We start from the raw sequence: 17,910 nt of genomic DNA on the forward strand, positions 1-17,910 counted from the left end.
TGTGACATTTTGCTTTTGCTTTAGTTCAACACATTTGCACAACAGTTTTTTATGAATTAGACAAGGATTGATTCAAGAAGTAATTGTAATGCTGGATGAAACCTATACCTGTATACTGTATTCCTGTATACATAAAATCTAAATGGAAGCTTTTTAATCATGTTTTTCAAAACTTTGTTATATATTGTTGTCTGACTCAAACCTATTTGCATTTGTAAAAAAAAAAAAAAAAGAAGTGCATTTGCCTTTTAAATACACTACATTATCTTTTCACAAAACTCCAGCGGACAGCTTAGAGTTTAAAAACAACAAAGAGATCACTTTCTGATATAGGTCAAGCAAGGTAAGAAATCTCTCAAGACTGTGCCTCTATTTGGATTAATACATTATATATTTGCTATATAATGTACCTCATAAAAAGTGTATTAAAGTCTGATTCTTAGCTGGTAAATGTCACATTGCTTCCTCACTTGGCTATAACACTTTATTTCATTGAATGCGGTTGTAAATCTGAAACTGTTATCTTTCCATTTGAACAGAAAATGGAAAATTCACAGAGTCCTATGCTACTTTTTCTAGGTAAACACTAATTTAAAGTATCAAGATTTCATGTATAACTTAAAAAATTGTGTTAGTGTTGGTTGCAGATGAACTAAGATTGATTTAATATCTCCTGTAAATACACCAAAGAACTTAAAATGACAATGTCTTTTATATTCCAATATATTTTGAAAATTCCCATCAGATGTTATTTCTATTATGTCTCCTCATAATCCGACAAATGATCACATGTATAATATTAGAAAATATATTTTTGGACAGGAATACACATTTTCTCAGTGCAGTGGATGCTGACCCATCAGCAGGGTAAGAATATTTTATATTGTTTGTGTGTGTGTGTGTGTGTGTGTGTTTGTGTGTGTGTTTATATACATAAAAATAAAAATATATTTTCTTCTTCCCCCAGTCAATGTGGCCTTAAGTGGAAAAGCAACACAATCTTCCATATTTGCTGGCAGTTACTATGCTTCCTTAGCTATTGATGGCAACAGAGCATCTAACTTCAGATCCTACTCATGTGCATGTACAAATGCTGACAATAGCCCCTGGTGGAGAGTGGACTTGTTAGCGGTGTATGACATTAGCAATGTAATCATTACTAACAGAGGTGACTGCTGTCCAGAACGGATAAATGGTGCTGAGATCCACATTGGCAATTCCTTAGTCAACAATGGCAACAGTAACCCCAGGTAACAAATTATAAAAATAAGAGGGTGGTGAAAAAGTGAGGATGGTGAGGTAACAACTGTCTACAGCTGCTATAGTAAGGGATAACAGGGCTAACATGTTTTACAGACATTCCACAAAATAAAACCTGACTATAAGCTAAGGAATGAATATGATGTGTCATTAAAAATGAATATATTCTGCGCACTCTGTTATGATAATATAAAATTTATGAAAAATATTTAAAAAAAAATGAAAATCAACTTCAGGCTGGTGACAGTTTTATAAAGCATTATTAACTTTGGAATCAGTTTAATATTTCACAGAGAGTTAATACTCTGTTGTTGTTTTTCTCTCTGTAGATGTGTTGTTATCCCTAGCATCCCTGCTGGTGCCTCTGCAAATTACACCTGCAATATGCGGGGTCGTTACGTGAATATTATCATTCCCAATGTTGCCCAGCACCTCACGCTCTGTGAAGTGGAAGTCTATGGAGTTCCAGGTTCCAATTTTATATTCAATTAACAATTTTATTTAAATTTAAATGTAGAGTTGCTCAATATCAATTGTTGATTATTTTTGTAGTCCCCGTATTTAAGAAGGCATACCTGAAATTAAAGTTTAATGGCATTGAGGATCTCAGCAACCCTACCATGACGGAAAATGTTCTTCAAAAGGTGTGTTTGTGAGAATGTACACTCAGTTGTCAGTTTATTAGGTACACATACCTTGTAGCTACACTCATTTGCCATTACTGCTGCACTGCAGCAAGTGTATTATGTGTATTGCATAGCACATAACAGTATTTTTTTTCTCTGTAGATCAAATCTGCCAATGTCCAGTCATCAGTATTTCAGGTCCGTTGGACAAAGGAACCAGAACTTGAAACTGACACCTGACACTTAAAAAGGGTAGGAAAGATTAGAAGAATATTACTATTACAACACCAACAACTACTACTATTACTACTACTGTTGATGATAATAATAATAATAATAAGAAGAAGAAGAAGAAGAAGAAGAAGAAGAAGAAGAAGAAGAAGAAAAAGAAAAAGAAGAAGAAGAAGACATAGGCAGCAATCTTTAGGATACAAGAATCCCACGTTTATGAATGAAAATCCGCGATACACAGATGCCACCCCCAAATGCTTTTTTTTAAATTGATTAAGCCATAAATTACCGTCCCACCCTCTTTAAACACACACAGAAAACATTTGCATGCATATAGTGAGATGAATTTTGGGTAAATTCATAGAAATATCACATTCATAGTGAGTACTGTATGTATGTATGTTCCTTGACAGAAGCCTTCCTTGACAGTGCAGAGCATTTGGGCGACATAATAGGGCTTACAGAAAAAAGACAGCATACAAAGAACAAACCAAAACACTCGGGACAGTGACACGCGAAGAACTGGGATGCTGGAGAATTCTGCCAGCAGCAGCCAATCACAACCGTGATTATTGTATTTTGATTTTCAGCATCCCCGCACCGTACTTTCCTTTGAGTAAATACGCTGAACAATATTTTATATATTATTAACATTTTACCTCATTTTAATTAATGTTTATATTTTGTAATTAATAATTATATTTTTATTAATAAATTACCTTATTTCAACATAAAAACAATTTGTGGATACTGGGAAAAATAGTTATGTTCCAAATAAAAATCTGTGATATATCGGGATTGTGATATATGAACCGCTCTATAGAGGGGGATTACTGTATTAAGATTCATGAAAAAATAAATAGATCATACATTAAAAAACTTGTATTTTTAGTTGATATCTAAGCTACCTGTTAGAAATTTACTGAATTTATTCAGTTAGACATGAACAGTAAGAAATGGAACATTAATTTTCAGCTTACATGGAATTTTGGTTTATTAAGTTAATTTTGGGGAAATAGTTATTTAAACTTCACTTTGACCCCTGTCAACATAAAAGGCTAAACTTTGCACATGATATCAGAATCTACGTCAGCAATTTCCCGTCCTTTGGTTGTATAATTGGAGTAGTCAGAGGCAGCAAACCGCACATATACATTGTTTCTATATTCACTGTATCTCATTTTGGATGCTGCATCCTGCAGAGATTGCAGTTTGCTGCATAGGTCATCAACAATGTATTTTTTGAGAAAAGTAACCGTAATAAAATTGACTATTTCTTGTGAGGTGTGAAATACTGTAGCCTAATTTATTTTTTACTTTGTTATTTAACGGTTGATTAGTATCTATTACCGTGGCATCCAGGGGCGATTCAAGGATTTTCATTTAAGGGGGGCTCAGCCCCCAATGAGGGTATAATAGTAAAAAAATATAAATAAATAAATAAATAAATAAATAAATAAATAAATAAATAAATAAATAAAGACATGAAATAAAATAAAATAAAATAAAATAAAATAAAATAAAATAAAATAAAATAAAATAAAATAAAATAAAATAAAAATAAAGGTTTGACTAAGAGGGTAGGATGGTAAACTTATTGCAGCATTCCACTGTATTGAATAGAAGTGTATAACATTTGAGTACTGAACAAGCCAAATACGAGTCTTCCTGATCACACACACACTCACACACACTTGTCCTCTGATCCTCACTCTAGAAAATGGCCTAGCGACGCCAATGGTGGCGTCATGATGGCATAGAGGTGGATTCATTCAGGAAGGATACCAGTGAAGGCTTAGGTGTGAAATGCACAGCCCGACACTGATAAAACACCACCTGAAGCGGGGATCAAACTTGGATCTCTGTTGTAGTCACAGTTTATTTATTAACCAAACTAAAACAAGATTTGCACAGAACAATGAACACAGAACAAACTTGAGTAACAAAAACATAACTATAACATGAGAACCTGGAAACACCACAGCATCTGACCGGACCACATGAATAAAAACGATGACTGACAAAGACAGATACAAAACGGCACATAGTATATATTGGACAAAACATTAGGGTAAATGGGGAACAGGTGACACAGCGGGAGAGTGGAACAATAGGAAGGGCATGGCACCACACCTGGTGAATAAAGAAACAGGAAGCAGTCTATGGTGAAATGCCTGCCAGCACCCCCTCTGTCTGACAGGGAACTGTCCCAGTAGCTCCTGACATAGCCCCCCTCTAAGGTGTGGCTCCTGAAGCACCCCCAGATTAACTGGGTGAATGCCCCAGGAGAGAGCAAGAGGCGTAGCGAGGCACAAAGGAGGGAAGCAAGTGGACGGCAAGGCCCGAAGTGTTAAGCGAGAGAAACCATAGACAATAAACAGGATCCTAAGTGACATCCACAGCCAAGCTTGTCAATTGTTCTCCATCCTCAGTCTAGCCTGTGGGCAGAGTGACATCTTACAATGCCTTTTTAATATTTAATATTCAAAATTTTTGGGTCCCTGTTTTGTAAAACAAATTTGTGTTTCCTTTTCCTTTTTACACAGTACAATGCTGGTGAATATACGCAAGAAATGATAGCTCCTATGATCGTAGGAGGTAGATTAGTGGTTAAGTCGTAGGACTACTGATTGGAGGATTGTGAGCTCAAACCCTAGGTATACCAAGCTCCCACTGCCTGGCCCCTGAGCAAGATCCTTAACCCTCAAATGCTCAGTTGTATAAAAATGTAAGTTGATCTTACAATCTTAAGAGCATATGCCAGAAAAGTAAAGTAACATTCAGAAGACAATACCTGAAGTGGTGAGAGTTTAGCATTTAGAAAAACACTGGGGTTTTAGCATTTAGCTACAGATATCAGTTTCTCCACAGTATACCAAGTGTGTGTGTGTGTGTGTGTGTGTGTGAAACTGAAAATTTGTACATGGTTGCTCAATGTTGAACATTGTTGAGGGGAAATGTTGAATAGTTGGTGTGATCAGCAGCTCAAGCAAATTGTTGCATTTATAATATGGAGAATTCCTGCTCACGGATTGGTCCATGCTAATCCCATCAACTGATGGAGACATAATCCTTAAATTAATCTGAGAGAGTTTCAGGCAACAGGCACAGAGCTATCAGGGGAAAGGCCCATGATGCCCATGACGTCAGCCCTGCCTTGACAGGAAATCTGCTCACAAATTTGCATGAATGTAAATTTTCTTCAAAGAAAGCATTTTGCTATCTGCTCAAAGCAGGATTAGTTGCACCAGTCTGAAAACTGGTAATCCTGGATGGGTGACTGTGTGAACCCTTGCTCTTGAGCGAGAACTAAAATGGTTTCATGTGCAGAAGATCCAAGTAGATAACGTTTGCTGCTGATATCATATCACCTCTGAGCCTAGAGGACAGATACTTTATGGCCTAGCCTTAGCCTTATGACTGAAGTGCATAGTGTTGAGGATCCAATTCACACATACAGGAAACAGTTGCCCCTGCTTCATTGTCAAATCCCAAATTACCCCTATAAAATGGTTCTCTGAGTGGGAGAAAGCACACTCAGGGAGCCCAAGCCCCTGATGTGCAAAAGCACAACATCTTGATGCCTTTCTGCCAATTCTTTTGACAGAACTAAAATAAGCCAGTTGTCAATATAATTCAGTACACGGACGACCCAGCATTTGTCGCGTGTGTCACTACCTCAAGCAGCTTCTCAAAAGAGACTGTGGAGACTGCTTAGCCACAACCCACAATTTGTTGGCACGGAAAATACAATGGAGCAGTTTTCTGAGTACAAAGCATGGCCTTCTGAGTCAGGGGAGAGGGCAAGAAAAAAAAAGTGAGTCCTTGTTTCATGTTCTGCTTTTGCCAACATCACATGTGAGCCCCAACACCAACTGAAGCCAAAACACCAACAAACAAACAACACAAAGAGTGTTGGAGTCATTCTCCATTAAAAAGCATGGGCATGGCAGGACACATCTATAGGCTGAGGATGACAGGCAGCACACAACCAGACATGGTTCAATAGTGGTATTTGCATAGATTTTGTATGCACCTGAAGGGCCTGATTTTAACTTCTGTATATACTCTGACTGGCCATTTTATTAAAAACACCATATTACTGTTTAGAACCACCTCAAAGCCTCAGTTCACTCAGAACAGCCTCAATTCTTCATGGCAAGAATGGTTTTGGAGATTCTGATCTATGTTGGAATGATTGCACTTATTACCTGGACTGTTGACACAAGGCAGGTGGGGATTCATGCTATGGATGCCAATGTCTGAACCTGTCATCTACATGGCACAAAATAAAATAAAGATTATTTAGACCAGGCAACATTTGTCCAGTTTCAGTAACTACATGCCCACTGTAGCCTCAGATTCCTGTCCTTAGCTTCCAGATCAGCCTTGTCTGACACCAATAACCATATCATCATCATTGAGTTCACTGAAATCACATTTTTAGGTGTGATGTGATGTGACTAATTGAAAGTGTCTGCATGATTTTAGACATTGCACTGCTGACTTATGAATGAACTTAGTTCGTTTACAAATAGAAGAATCAAGAACATTTGGCAAGTCTAGGTGCCTTGAGTAGTCTAATGCAAAATTCATGCAAAATACAAGTTTTTACTAAAGAATCTGGAAGTAGGTCATACATTTACATATATGGCACCCTTATATGGAGTAGCTTACATTTTATCTCATTTTTATACAACTGAGCTATTGAGGATTAAGGGCCTTGCTTCAGGGCCCAAAGAAAGCATCTTGGTGGTCCTGGGATTTGAATTCACAAATCCCCAATAAATAGTCCAACATCTTCTAATCTAATCCAACAAGAAATCTAATAAATAATATAATTATGACATAAATATTATTGTTATGTTATTATTAATGAATTTTATTATTATTATTATTATTATTATTATTATTATTATTATTATTATTATTATTATTATTATTATTTTAAATTCCCTTAAAATAAAATTAATCTGCATATTTTGGCAGTTCAAATGGAGATGTTATTAATGTTTTGTTTCGAAAAATAAAAAAGCTCTTAACCCATGTTTTGAAATGAAAAGCTCTTAACCCTGAAAGCTGATTAAACAGTGTTCATTTCTTGAAGTAGAAACAACAATATCAGATGAAATAAATGAATGCTAGGTGATTCATCAGTTCAAATTTAACCTTTTGCTTTTGCTTTGTGAAACACATTTGTGCAAAAGTTTTCATAAAAACAACAGATTGATTTATGAATCAGTTTTCATACTGAATAAAAGCCTGTACATGGAAAATATGTAGTAGTTTTGTATACATTTTGTAAACACCAAATGAACAACTCAGAGTTGAAGAGGGTCAAAGAGATGACTTTCTGTTCTATGTTAAGCATGGTAAGAACTTTCTCTAAACTGTGTTTTTACTTGGCTTAATGTATTGTATATTTGCTAGATGATGAGCTGCATATAGTTGGATGTGTACTGATTCTGAACTTGTAAATGCTATATTCCTTCTTCAATGGGCTATTTTCCTTTCGTTGGAAAGTTGTTTTCTTTCAATTTGAGCAGAAAAAAGAGAATTCAGAGAGGCCTATTCTTTATTTAGGTAAACTTTGATTTTGAAAAACACTAAGATTGATTTAATATCTCTTGTGCATTGTCATGATAATTTAAAATGACATTAACTTTTATTAATTATTAAAAAAAAATACCTGTCATATGTTTGCACATAAGGCACATAATCAAATTTATAATTTTAGATTATATATTATTGCAAAGGGATATGCATTTTCGCATTGCAATGGATACTCACCCATCAGCAAGGTAAGAATACAGAAGAATACATGGAGATACTTGAATACAATGTGTGTTTTTACATATATAATATTTCCTCTCCAGTTAATGTGGCCTTACGATGAATTGCAACACAGTCTTCTTCATTCTCTGGCTATTACTATGCTTCTATTGTTATTGCTATTGATAGCAACAGAGCATCTGACTTGAGTTTGTTCTCATGTATACACACAAAAGCCCGTGGTGGAGGGTGGATTTGTTGGCAATGTATGACATTAGCAATGTAATCATCAGAGGCGACACCTGTTCAGAACGGATAAATGGTGCTGAGATCCACATTGGAAATTCCTTAATCAACAATGGCAACAACAACCCCAGGTGAAAATTCAAAAAATACATTTAAAAATTCTTAAAATTATATCAGCATAAATAAGTATGCATTTAGTTATATATCTTTATTAACATTTTATAATATTTGCTGCCTATAGGTCTTTGTAATTTGGTAACAATTCTTTGTATGCATTTAAAACATTAATAAGATATTATAACATTCCACTAAAATTGCTCATTGTGACTGATATTTGTTTTATATATAATTTAAAAACACCTGTTATAATTTAAGGATTAACAGGAAGGAACATGTTTCACAGATATTCCACAAAATTAAATTTAACTATAAAGCAAGAAAAAGTATAACGTCATTCTTTAATAAAATAAAAAATTCTTCTGCATGATCTGTTATGATCATTATCAAATTTGGGTTGGTGACGGCTTTATAAAGCAGCATTAAACATTATATTTAACAATGATTTAAAACATAATCTCTCTGTTGTTCTCTCTGGTGCCTCTGTAAGCTAGACCTGCAATAAATGCACCATACATGAAGATACTTGTGTTTTGTAATGATAGCTAAATCCTAGCTGTAAAATCCCTGCTAAAAAACTCCTGAGTTTAGTTAGTGAGTAATGAATATTTGAACTTTACTCTGAACCCTTAGAACATGAATAGCAGCCATGGGTAGCCACCTTACATGATATTGCATCTGGTAATAGAAGGTCCTTTCATGAAACTAGGTTCATGAATGCGAATTATTCTTTATATCTAATGATATGTGATTACCATGACAGGCAATCACATGACAGACATGCTTTTCAGCAATTACTTCCTCATGGAAATCCACTTACAAACTAGCACATATACGTACTATAGCAAATTTTAGTTTAATCGGACACATGGTTCCTGAGAAACATGGTTCCTGACTTTAGCTCTGCCCTGTGGTATGACCAGACCTTACACATGACCTCAGAGTCTTGTCCTGTCCATGCCTTTTAAGTTACATGCAAATTCATGGATGTACTTACAGCTTTTAAAGTAAATTCAGCACTGCCTCATGTGACAGTCATACTGTTTTTGGTAAATATAAATAAGTCATACTTATTAAGGATCGCAGTGTGCTGACTAGTTTGTCATCCAAAAGGACTAGTTTGCAAAAGTAGGTTTTGCATGTTAAGCCAATTAACTAAAAATTCGAAATTGCCAAATGGTTACTGAGGCTTTTAGGCTTAAGAAAAAACAAGAAATCTGTTAAAATAAAGATTTTTGCTTCTACAGATTAATATTCATTAGAAATGGACCAAACTGTTAAAACCTTGCATTATAGCACCACCATTAGGCCAATCAGGCCCATCTCACTTCCCTGAATAGCACTAGGGGAAGTACTACCTAGTTTCATATCTGTACTACTTACCCTATGGTCTGCACAATTAGTTTTAATAAGGAAGAAGAAGAAGAAGAAGAAGAAGAAGAAAATCCTAACAGTTGCAATGATAATAATATCCATGCTATAAAACAATGCGCACATATCCAGCTGACCGAAATCTTCTTGTAATGGTTTAAAAGCATTTGCAACAATACTAACTAGCTTATTATTAGTCTTTTATTATGTGGAGTGTTTGCCACACAAGTCCATATGAATGATACCTGAGTGTCATTGACAGTCAAGACTTTTGTCATTCTGACTCGCAGGAAGCAGAAACATTTTAAATATGTAGAAGAAGAAGAAGAAGAAGAAGTGGTCAAAGATCAAGAAAAAAAAAACATCAAATGTGTGAGGTTTGGGTATAGTAAATGGAATTACATGTACTGGATAGCTGATATGTATATATATTGGTTACAAAATGTATTAATAGGTTAATTTATTAATTAAGGTATTCATTTTGAAATGTATCTTTTAAAATGATTTCTTAATATTTTTGGTTAAGCATAGTTAAGCCTAGATTTGAATTTAAGCTGATAGCTTGATTTTGTGGTAGGATTTTGCTAGTAACGTCCCACAAATATGGTTTGTGTAGATGTATTCAGTAGACTCTCAGGAATAGTAAGACAAAAAAACACTCAAATTTGCATGGTTGCAAGAACTGCTCATTCATGACAATAGCACAAAGAAAACATTTTGCACAAAAGGGTAAAGCAAAACACTGTAAACTAATAAATAATATTAATGATCATTAATGTTTCTTTATTTATTATTCTTTTTATTAATCACAATCTTCTAATATTGCCATGACACATGTAATGAAATACTTAGAATCCCTGTCACTTCCTAGCCGATCAGAAATGTTAAAAACCAAAGAATCATCACTTTTCTTTATACATTTGAATGTATTTGGAAGCATTTAAAAAATAGAAAGTGCTGAGATCATATAGGAATGAGGTTTTACTTACTGGATTAAGTGTGTCTAATATAAACATTTAAAGACTTGCCTGTTTAGATTTTCCAAAATTTTTACAGTAATGATGCTCATTAAATTGTTAATAGGCCCTTTTTATTTAATTTGTACGTTATCTATACAGACATGTTCAGCACAGTACATTTGCTTAAATAAACATTTCAAATTGTTATTAGTCTTAGAGTCTTATTTAGAATGCAAGATATTCAATAATCTTGTCAGTGTCGGTGCTCAAATCAACTCATTTATCACAAACATGAGGACTGATTGTGTCTACAATCAAACACAATATTCTATGTTTCAGGATTGTATCACATTTTTAGACAAATCTAAACTCACCTCTGCATTTTGTGTTACTAGATACTAAGGATAATGCTTCATTCTGGCATTTTTACTTATAGATAAAAATATTAAAGAATATTTTTGACAGTATAACACTATGCACTCTCAAATCAAAAGCATGCAATTGTGTGTTGTTTGTCATGTATCTCCCTGTGAATGAATTCTTAATATATAGATATCAATACAACTGACATGCTGCTGTATGATATCAAAGAATATTGAGCACCTGAATAACCTAACACTAAACATGAGGATCTCTTTATTTGCTAATATTGATATTATGTGGCAAGAGTGTGCTGGCTTGAGGAAAGACACGTGGAAAGTGGGGGAGATGCTGTACGAAGGGAGAAGTTGAAGGTGGTACATGACCGGATTGATCTTATGGATCATGCGGAACGGGCCGATAAAGCATGGGCTGAGTTTGTGGCATGGTAGTCTCAATCTCAAATTTTGTGTAGACAGCCAGACTTGTTGTCCCACCTGAACCTGGGATGTGGGCGCCTGTGGCGATCAGCTTGGATCCTCTGCCTGCGTATGGCCCACTGCAGACCGACAGGGGCACAGTCATCCACTGTGGGCATGTCAGAGGGTTCCCCAGACCATGAAAACAGTGGCAGCTAATAGCCCAGAATGCACTGGAATGGAGTAAGTCTTGTAGATGAATGCGTAAGCGAGGTCTGGGGGTACTCTGCCCATGGGAGGAACTCAGTCCATTAGACTGTGCATGATAGCCTGAGCTGAGACTTACATTGACTCCAAGGTGGGTGCAGAATGCTCTCCATACTTTTGAGGTAAACTGAGGCCCTCAGTCTTATACAATGTCTTCAGGGAGCCCATAGGTTTGAAAAACCTGATAGAATAATGCTGTAGCTGTTTTCATGGCTGTGGGTAGGAACTTCAAAAGCACCAGTCGGCAGGCTTTGGAGAACCGGTTGATCGCCACCAAGATAATGTTGTAAGCCTCTGAGTCTGGAAGGTCAGTGATGAAGTCGATTGACATGTGTGACCAGGGCCATTGGGGCATGAGCAGAGGATCCAGTAGGACTTTTGGGAGCTGACAGCTTGTCACGGCTTGTATTCCTCTGCATCTTGGGACAGAGAGGGCCAATAGAACTTGTTTTGTTATCAAGGTCATGGTACGGTGGATGCCTCTGTGGCCTCAGCTGGGCAGCAAGGTGGGCATGTAAAGCTTGGACGGAGGGGCTTGGTTTTCCCCCACAGGAGAGAGGTTAGTGGGTTGGCTAAGCAGCTGTAGTTATGAATGAACTGTCGGTAGAAGTTTGCGAACCCCAGGAATCGTTGTGATTCCTTAATCATGGTAGGTTCTGGCCAGTCCATAATTGCTTGCACTTTGCTGGAGTCCATCTCTACCCACTCGGTGATATGATGTATCCTAGGAATGTGATGGTCTCTGTTGAACTGGTGTTGCAACAGCTGGGTGAGCATGGCATGAACATGATGAATGTGGTCGTTGTAAAAGGTGGAAGAGATCAGGATGTCATCAATGTAAGTGATTATGTAAGGCGAGACATGGTTGAGAGACTGTGTTCTTTAAGCAGTTGACCTGGAAGTGTTAGTTCCCCCTCTTTCCAGGACATGTGCAGATCATGGAGCTGTAGCCAGGGGAAACTCAGGATGATGGGGTTAGTGTAGAGGAAATGATATAGTAAGAAGCATTCTTTGAAGTGCAATAGCCCAACTTGGAGGGTGAAAGGAATGGTCTGACATGTGATGTAGCCCTTCCCAATGGGTCAGTTGTCCATGGAAGTCACTTGCAGAGGAGTATCTCTGATTGGTATATCTGCCAATCAGCCATAACATTATGAGCACACATACATATACACTACTCACAAAAAGTAAGGATATTTGGCTTTTGGGTGAAATTTATGGAAAATGTAAAAAGTTCATGCTACAGTGATATTATATCATGAAAGTAGGGCATTTAAGTAGAAGCATGCAATTGTTATTTCCTCTTTGCAAACAATTTATTGAAACAAAAGCCAACAACAGTGGTGGGAATACCACAACAAAAAATGTCAATGTCTTAATAATTTGTCATGTGCCCTTGACCATCAATTACAGCTTGACAATGTTTCTGTTCATGAGTTGATTTATTGTCTGCTGAGGCATGGCAGTCCACTCTTCTTGAAGGGCGGCCCTCAGGTCATTGAGGTTCTGGGGTGCAGGGTTACGAGCCTCTACACGGCGACTCAGCTAATCCCATAGGTTTTCTATAGGATTCAGGTCTGGAGAAAGTGCAGGCCACTCCATTTGAGGTACCCCAGCCTCCAGCAGCCGTTCCCTAATGATACGACCTCGATGAGCTGGAGCATTGTCGTCCATGAAAATGAAATTAGGCTTGTGTTGTTCATGCAGGGGCACAATGACTAGATTAATGATGTTATTCAGGTAGTACCATTCACAAGATGTAGGGCAGTTCTGTATTGAGTAGACACACCTGCGCAGACTGTAACACCACCACAACAGTGGCTGATGCATAGCGCTTTCCTTGACGTCTCCAACATCATTGGCGGCCATCATTTCTGCTCATCGTGAATCGACTTTCATCAGAGAACAGCACTGAGCAACTGGTCCCTCGTCCAGCGACACCTGTGCCTGGTGATGTGGTCAGGTACCCTTGCAGGTCGTCTAGCACACAGACCATGCTGATGTAAACGGTGTGATGGTCTGATGTCACACTTGGGTGCCTCTCACCTCCCTTAAATGTGCCTGGAGTTTATTGGCATTCCAGTGGCCAGGGAGCATTTACGCTGGACGAGGGACCAGTGGGCCTCAGTGCTGTTCTCTGATGAAAGTCGATTCACATTGTGCAGAAATGATGGCCGCCAACGATGTTGGAGATGTCAAGGAGAGTGCTATGCATCAGCCACTGTTGTGCTGGTGTTACAGTCTGGGCAGGTGTGTCTACTCAATACAGAACTGCCCTACATCTTGTGAATGGTACAGTGACAAGCCAATACTACCTGAATAACATCATTAATCCAGTCATTGTGCCCCTGCATGAACAACACAGGCTTAATTTCATCTTCAGTGCTCCAGCTCATCGAGGTCGCATCATTAGGGAATGGCTGCTGGAGGCTCGGGTACCTCAAATGGAGTGGCCTGCACTTTCTCCAGACCTGAATCCTATAGAAAACCTATGGGATCAGCTGAGTCACCGTGTAGAGGCTTGTAACCCTGCATCCTAAAACCTCAATGACCTGAGGGCTGCCCTTCAAGAAGAGTGGAATGCCATGCTTCAGCAGACAATAAGTCGACTCGTGAACAGCACGAGACGTTGTTGTCAAGCTGTAATTGATGGTCACGGGCACATGACAAATTATTGAGACATTGACATTTTTTGTTGTGGTATACCCACCATTGTTGTTGGCTTTTGTTTCAATAAATTGTTTGAGATGAGGAAATCACCACTGCATGCTTCTACTTAAATGCCCTACTTTCATGATATAATGAACTTTTTACATTTTCTATAAATTTCACCCAAAAGCCAAATATCCTTAACTTTTTGTGAGTAGTGTATATGTTTTTTCTCTTCTTCACTCCAGTCAATGTGGCTCCAAGAGGAATAGCAACACAATCATCTTTAATGTTTAACAATTTCTATGCTTCCTTTGCTATCGATGGCAACAGAGCATCTAATATGGGCTCCTACTCATGTACACACACAAACATTCAGAATAACCCATGGTGGAGAGTGGATTTGTTGGCAGTGTATGACATTACAAAGGTAATCGTCACTAACAGAGGCGACTGTTGTCTAGAACGGATAAATGGCGCTGTGGAGATCCACATTGGCAATTCCTTAATCAACAATGGCAACAATGACCCCAGGTGAATTTAAAAAGTAAAACCTATAAAAATATCACCATAAAAGAGAATGTTTAATTATGGAAATTTATACACAAAGATACACAAAATAGTGCTGAGCAGTGTACATTCTGTGTATTATACAGTACATTGTACAAAAATAAGATGACTGTAAACAGGAGAATTCTTGTAAACATATATACACTTATGCATTAGCAACAATTGTTGGCAGTATTGAAAAGTGGTGTGCAAAAACAGCAGTTGAGTGAAGGTGCAAGACAGCATGCGCAAAAATAGCATGTAAACAGTTTTAATATGGGTGGTGCTATAGACATGGGTGTATATTGAATGAGTGTTTGAGTGTGTGAGTGATTATGGTACAGTTCAGTTAAGTTCATACAGCTGAGTGTGTGTGTGTGTGTGTGTGTGTGAGTGAGTGAGTTTGGTACAGTTCAGTTCTGGGTGTTGAGGAGCCTGAAATAAATAAATAAATAAATAAATAAATAAAAATAATAATAATAATAATAATAATAATAATAATAATAATAATAATAATAATAATAATAATAATAATAATTATTATTATTATTATATTTAAATATATTAAAATATATAATATATTTACTACTGGCCTAGCCCATGTGAAGATTCTAAGTTATTCAGGTGAGGTTATCTGAAGTTGATTGTCAGCTGCATTTCTTATTGATCTATTTAAAATGCTCTCTTGTTTGTTGGGTTTACCATTGTCAAGCCTAGGTTTGGATTTTAACTAGATATTGTGGTAGGATTATGCTAGTAAGATTTCTCTCACTAATTATAATTGAGTAGATGTATTCAGTAGCTTTCTGGAAATGTGAGAAAGGGCTGGATGTGGCCCAGGTCTGATCTAGAACAATAAATTCCAGTATTTCTGTTTTACTGTTTATGTTATTTTTACAGCTTCTGTGCTCTTTTTAGAAAGATTCTCTGGCTTTTTTGCTGTGCTACTCGTTGCTGTATCAAGGGTGAAATTCTCTCAAATTAGTTGAACACACTGAGGTAAATCACTAAAAACTGTATGTCATGACAAGGTTACATGTGAACTCACTTGTCATAGACGGTTAATCAAGAAAATCAACCATATTTTTTCATTAATTAGGTGAAACATGAGAATATGAAAATCTAATAAAATTTGCACATATATTTACCATACCAAATTTCAACTTGATCAGACTACTAGTTCCGGAGAAAAAGCTATGTTACTTTCATCCTGCCAGTCAGGTGTGAATCCATGTATGCACTCATGAGCATTTTGAAAAAGGTCTTGCATATTATCCAAATTCGCAAATAATCAAAGTGGGCAGAGCTAAATAGTTATTGAGGCTTTTTGTTAAAAAAAAAACAACAGCAACATAAACAGCACATGTGACAGCAAAATATCCTAATATATATTCACTTTCAGTGCTTGTCCCCTTAAATAATCATAATTTCCATGCCATAGAATTGTTTGACAATGATCAGCTAACAGATATCAATATGTAATTAAGTAGCTTAACCAATAATGATCCAAAAATAATACTTCAAAACAGTATTTTAATGTTTTAAAAACATCTGCTGCAGTGTGAACAGCAGCATTCTGACCTTCTGAATTAAGGAATTGATCATTTTGACTGCTGTATATTAATGTATTTACTTATTTTATCTGAATGATATGACAGTTGACCTTTGTAATTCTGAATTACAGGTAGCAGAAAATTAAGGTCAAAGAACAACAACGAAAATAAAAAAACATCAAATGTTTGAGGTTTGGGTGTAGCATATACAGGGTTTGGACAATGAAACTGAAACGCCTGGTTTTAGACCACAATAATTCATTAGTATGGTGTAGGGCCTCCTTTTGCGGCCAATGCAGCATCAATTCGTCTTGGGAATGACAGATACAAGTCCTGCACAGTGGCCAGAGGGATTTTGAGCCATTCTTCTTGCAGAATAGTGGCCAGGTCACTACGTGATGCTGGTGGAGGAAAACGTTTCCTGACTTGCTCCTCCAAAACACCCCAAAGTGGCTCAATAATATTTAGATCTGGTGACTGTGCAGGCCATGGGAGATGTTCAGCTTCACTTTCATGTTCATCAAATCACTCTGGCAGTGACGCGCCCATCTAGCACAAGTATTGGGCCTAGGGAATGCCATGATATTGCAGCCCAAACCATCACTGATCCACCCCCATGCTTCACTCTGGGCATGCAACAGTCTGGGTGGTACGCTTCTTGGGGCTTCTCCACACCGTAACTCTCCCGAATGTGGGAAAGACAGTGAAGGTGGACTCATCAGAGAACAATACATGTTTCACATTGTCCACAGCCCAAGATTTTCGCTGCTGGCACCATTGAAACCGATGTTTGGCATTGGCACGAGTGACCAAAGGTTTGGCTATAGCAGCCAACATTGACCCTGTGGAGCTCCCGACGGACAGTTTTGGTGGACACAGGAGAGTTGAGGTGCACATTTAATTCTGCAGTGAGTTGGGCAGCTGTGGTTTTATGTTTTTTGGATACAGTCCGGGTTAGCACCCGGACATCCCTTTCAGACAGCTTCCTCTTGCGTCCACAGTTACTCCTGTTGGATGTGGTTCGTCCTTCTTGGTGGTATGCTGACATTACCCTGGATACCGTGGCTCTTGATACATCACAAAGACTTGCTGTCTTAGTCACAGATGCACCAGCGAGACGTGCACCAACAATTTGTCCTCTTTTGAACTCTGATATGTCACCCATAATGTTGTGTGCATTGCAATATTTTAAGCAAAACTGTGCTATTACTCTGCTAATTAAACCTTCACACTGCTCTTACTGGTGGAATGTGCAATCACATGAAGACTGGCCACCAGGCTGGTCAAATTTAGCCATGAAACCTCCAACACTAAATTGGCCAGTGTTTCAGTTTCATTGTCCAACCCCTGTAAAACTACTAGCTATAGACATATAGACATATACTTAACAGCTATAAGTAAATCTGTTGGAAACGTAGGCCCTGTCAAGGTGGCACAGTGGCTTAGTGGTTAGCACGTTCGCCTCACACTTCCAGCATCCTGTGTTTGAGTCTTGCTCCTGCTCACTGTGTGTGTGTGTGTGTGTGTGTGT

General features: G+C 37.5%; 2 protein-coding genes across 2 annotated transcripts in view; both read left to right on the forward strand.

The window, feature by feature from the left end:
- Window positions 1–280: 280 nt before the first annotated feature.
- The window catches only part of LOC131348973 (fucolectin-like), a 46,475-nt gene continuing 28,845 nt past the window's right edge, over window positions 281–17,910 (forward strand). Inside the window, exons 1-7 of the mRNA XM_058384233.1 lie at window positions 281–343; window positions 540–579; window positions 823–867; window positions 968–1,250; window positions 1,590–1,729; window positions 1,813–1,904; window positions 2,049–2,138. Coding sequence (XP_058240216.1) covers window positions 543–579; window positions 823–867; window positions 968–1,250; window positions 1,590–1,729; window positions 1,813–1,904; window positions 2,049–2,126 — 675 coding nt within the window. The 5' untranslated portion in view covers window positions 281–343; window positions 540–542 and the 3' untranslated portion in view covers window positions 2,127–2,138. The remainder of the gene's footprint in view (window positions 344–539; window positions 580–822; window positions 868–967; window positions 1,251–1,589; window positions 1,730–1,812; window positions 1,905–2,048; window positions 2,139–17,910) is intronic.
- On the forward strand, window positions 8,154–14,815 carry LOC131349129 (fucolectin-3-like). Its single transcript, XM_058384545.1, has 4 exons — window positions 8,154–8,266; window positions 11,250–11,319; window positions 11,418–11,532; window positions 14,526–14,815. Exons 1-4 carry the CDS (start codon window positions 8,154–8,156, stop codon window positions 14,813–14,815), a joined length of 588 nt encoding a protein of 195 aa, XP_058240528.1.

Source organism: Hemibagrus wyckioides, linkage group LG29 (assembly GCF_019097595.1).
Source record: "Hemibagrus wyckioides isolate EC202008001 linkage group LG29, SWU_Hwy_1.0, whole genome shotgun sequence".
Taxonomy (NCBI): Eukaryota; Metazoa; Chordata; class Actinopteri; order Siluriformes; family Bagridae; genus Hemibagrus; species Hemibagrus wyckioides.

Bases quoted from the DNA above. Each gene is read 5' to 3' on its own strand.
- LOC131349129 (XM_058384545.1), top strand. From the start codon at position 8,154: ATGTATGACATTAGCAATGTAATCATCAGAGGCGACACCTGTTCAGAA. The intron at 8,267-11,249 runs GTGAAAATTCAA...TTATGTGGCAAG, and splicing joins AATGGCAACAACAACCCCAG to AGTGTGCTGGCTTGAGGAAA. The intron at 11,320-11,417 runs GTACATGACCGG...AATTTTGTGTAG, and splicing joins GAAGGGAGAAGTTGAAGGTG to ACAGCCAGACTTGTTGTCCC.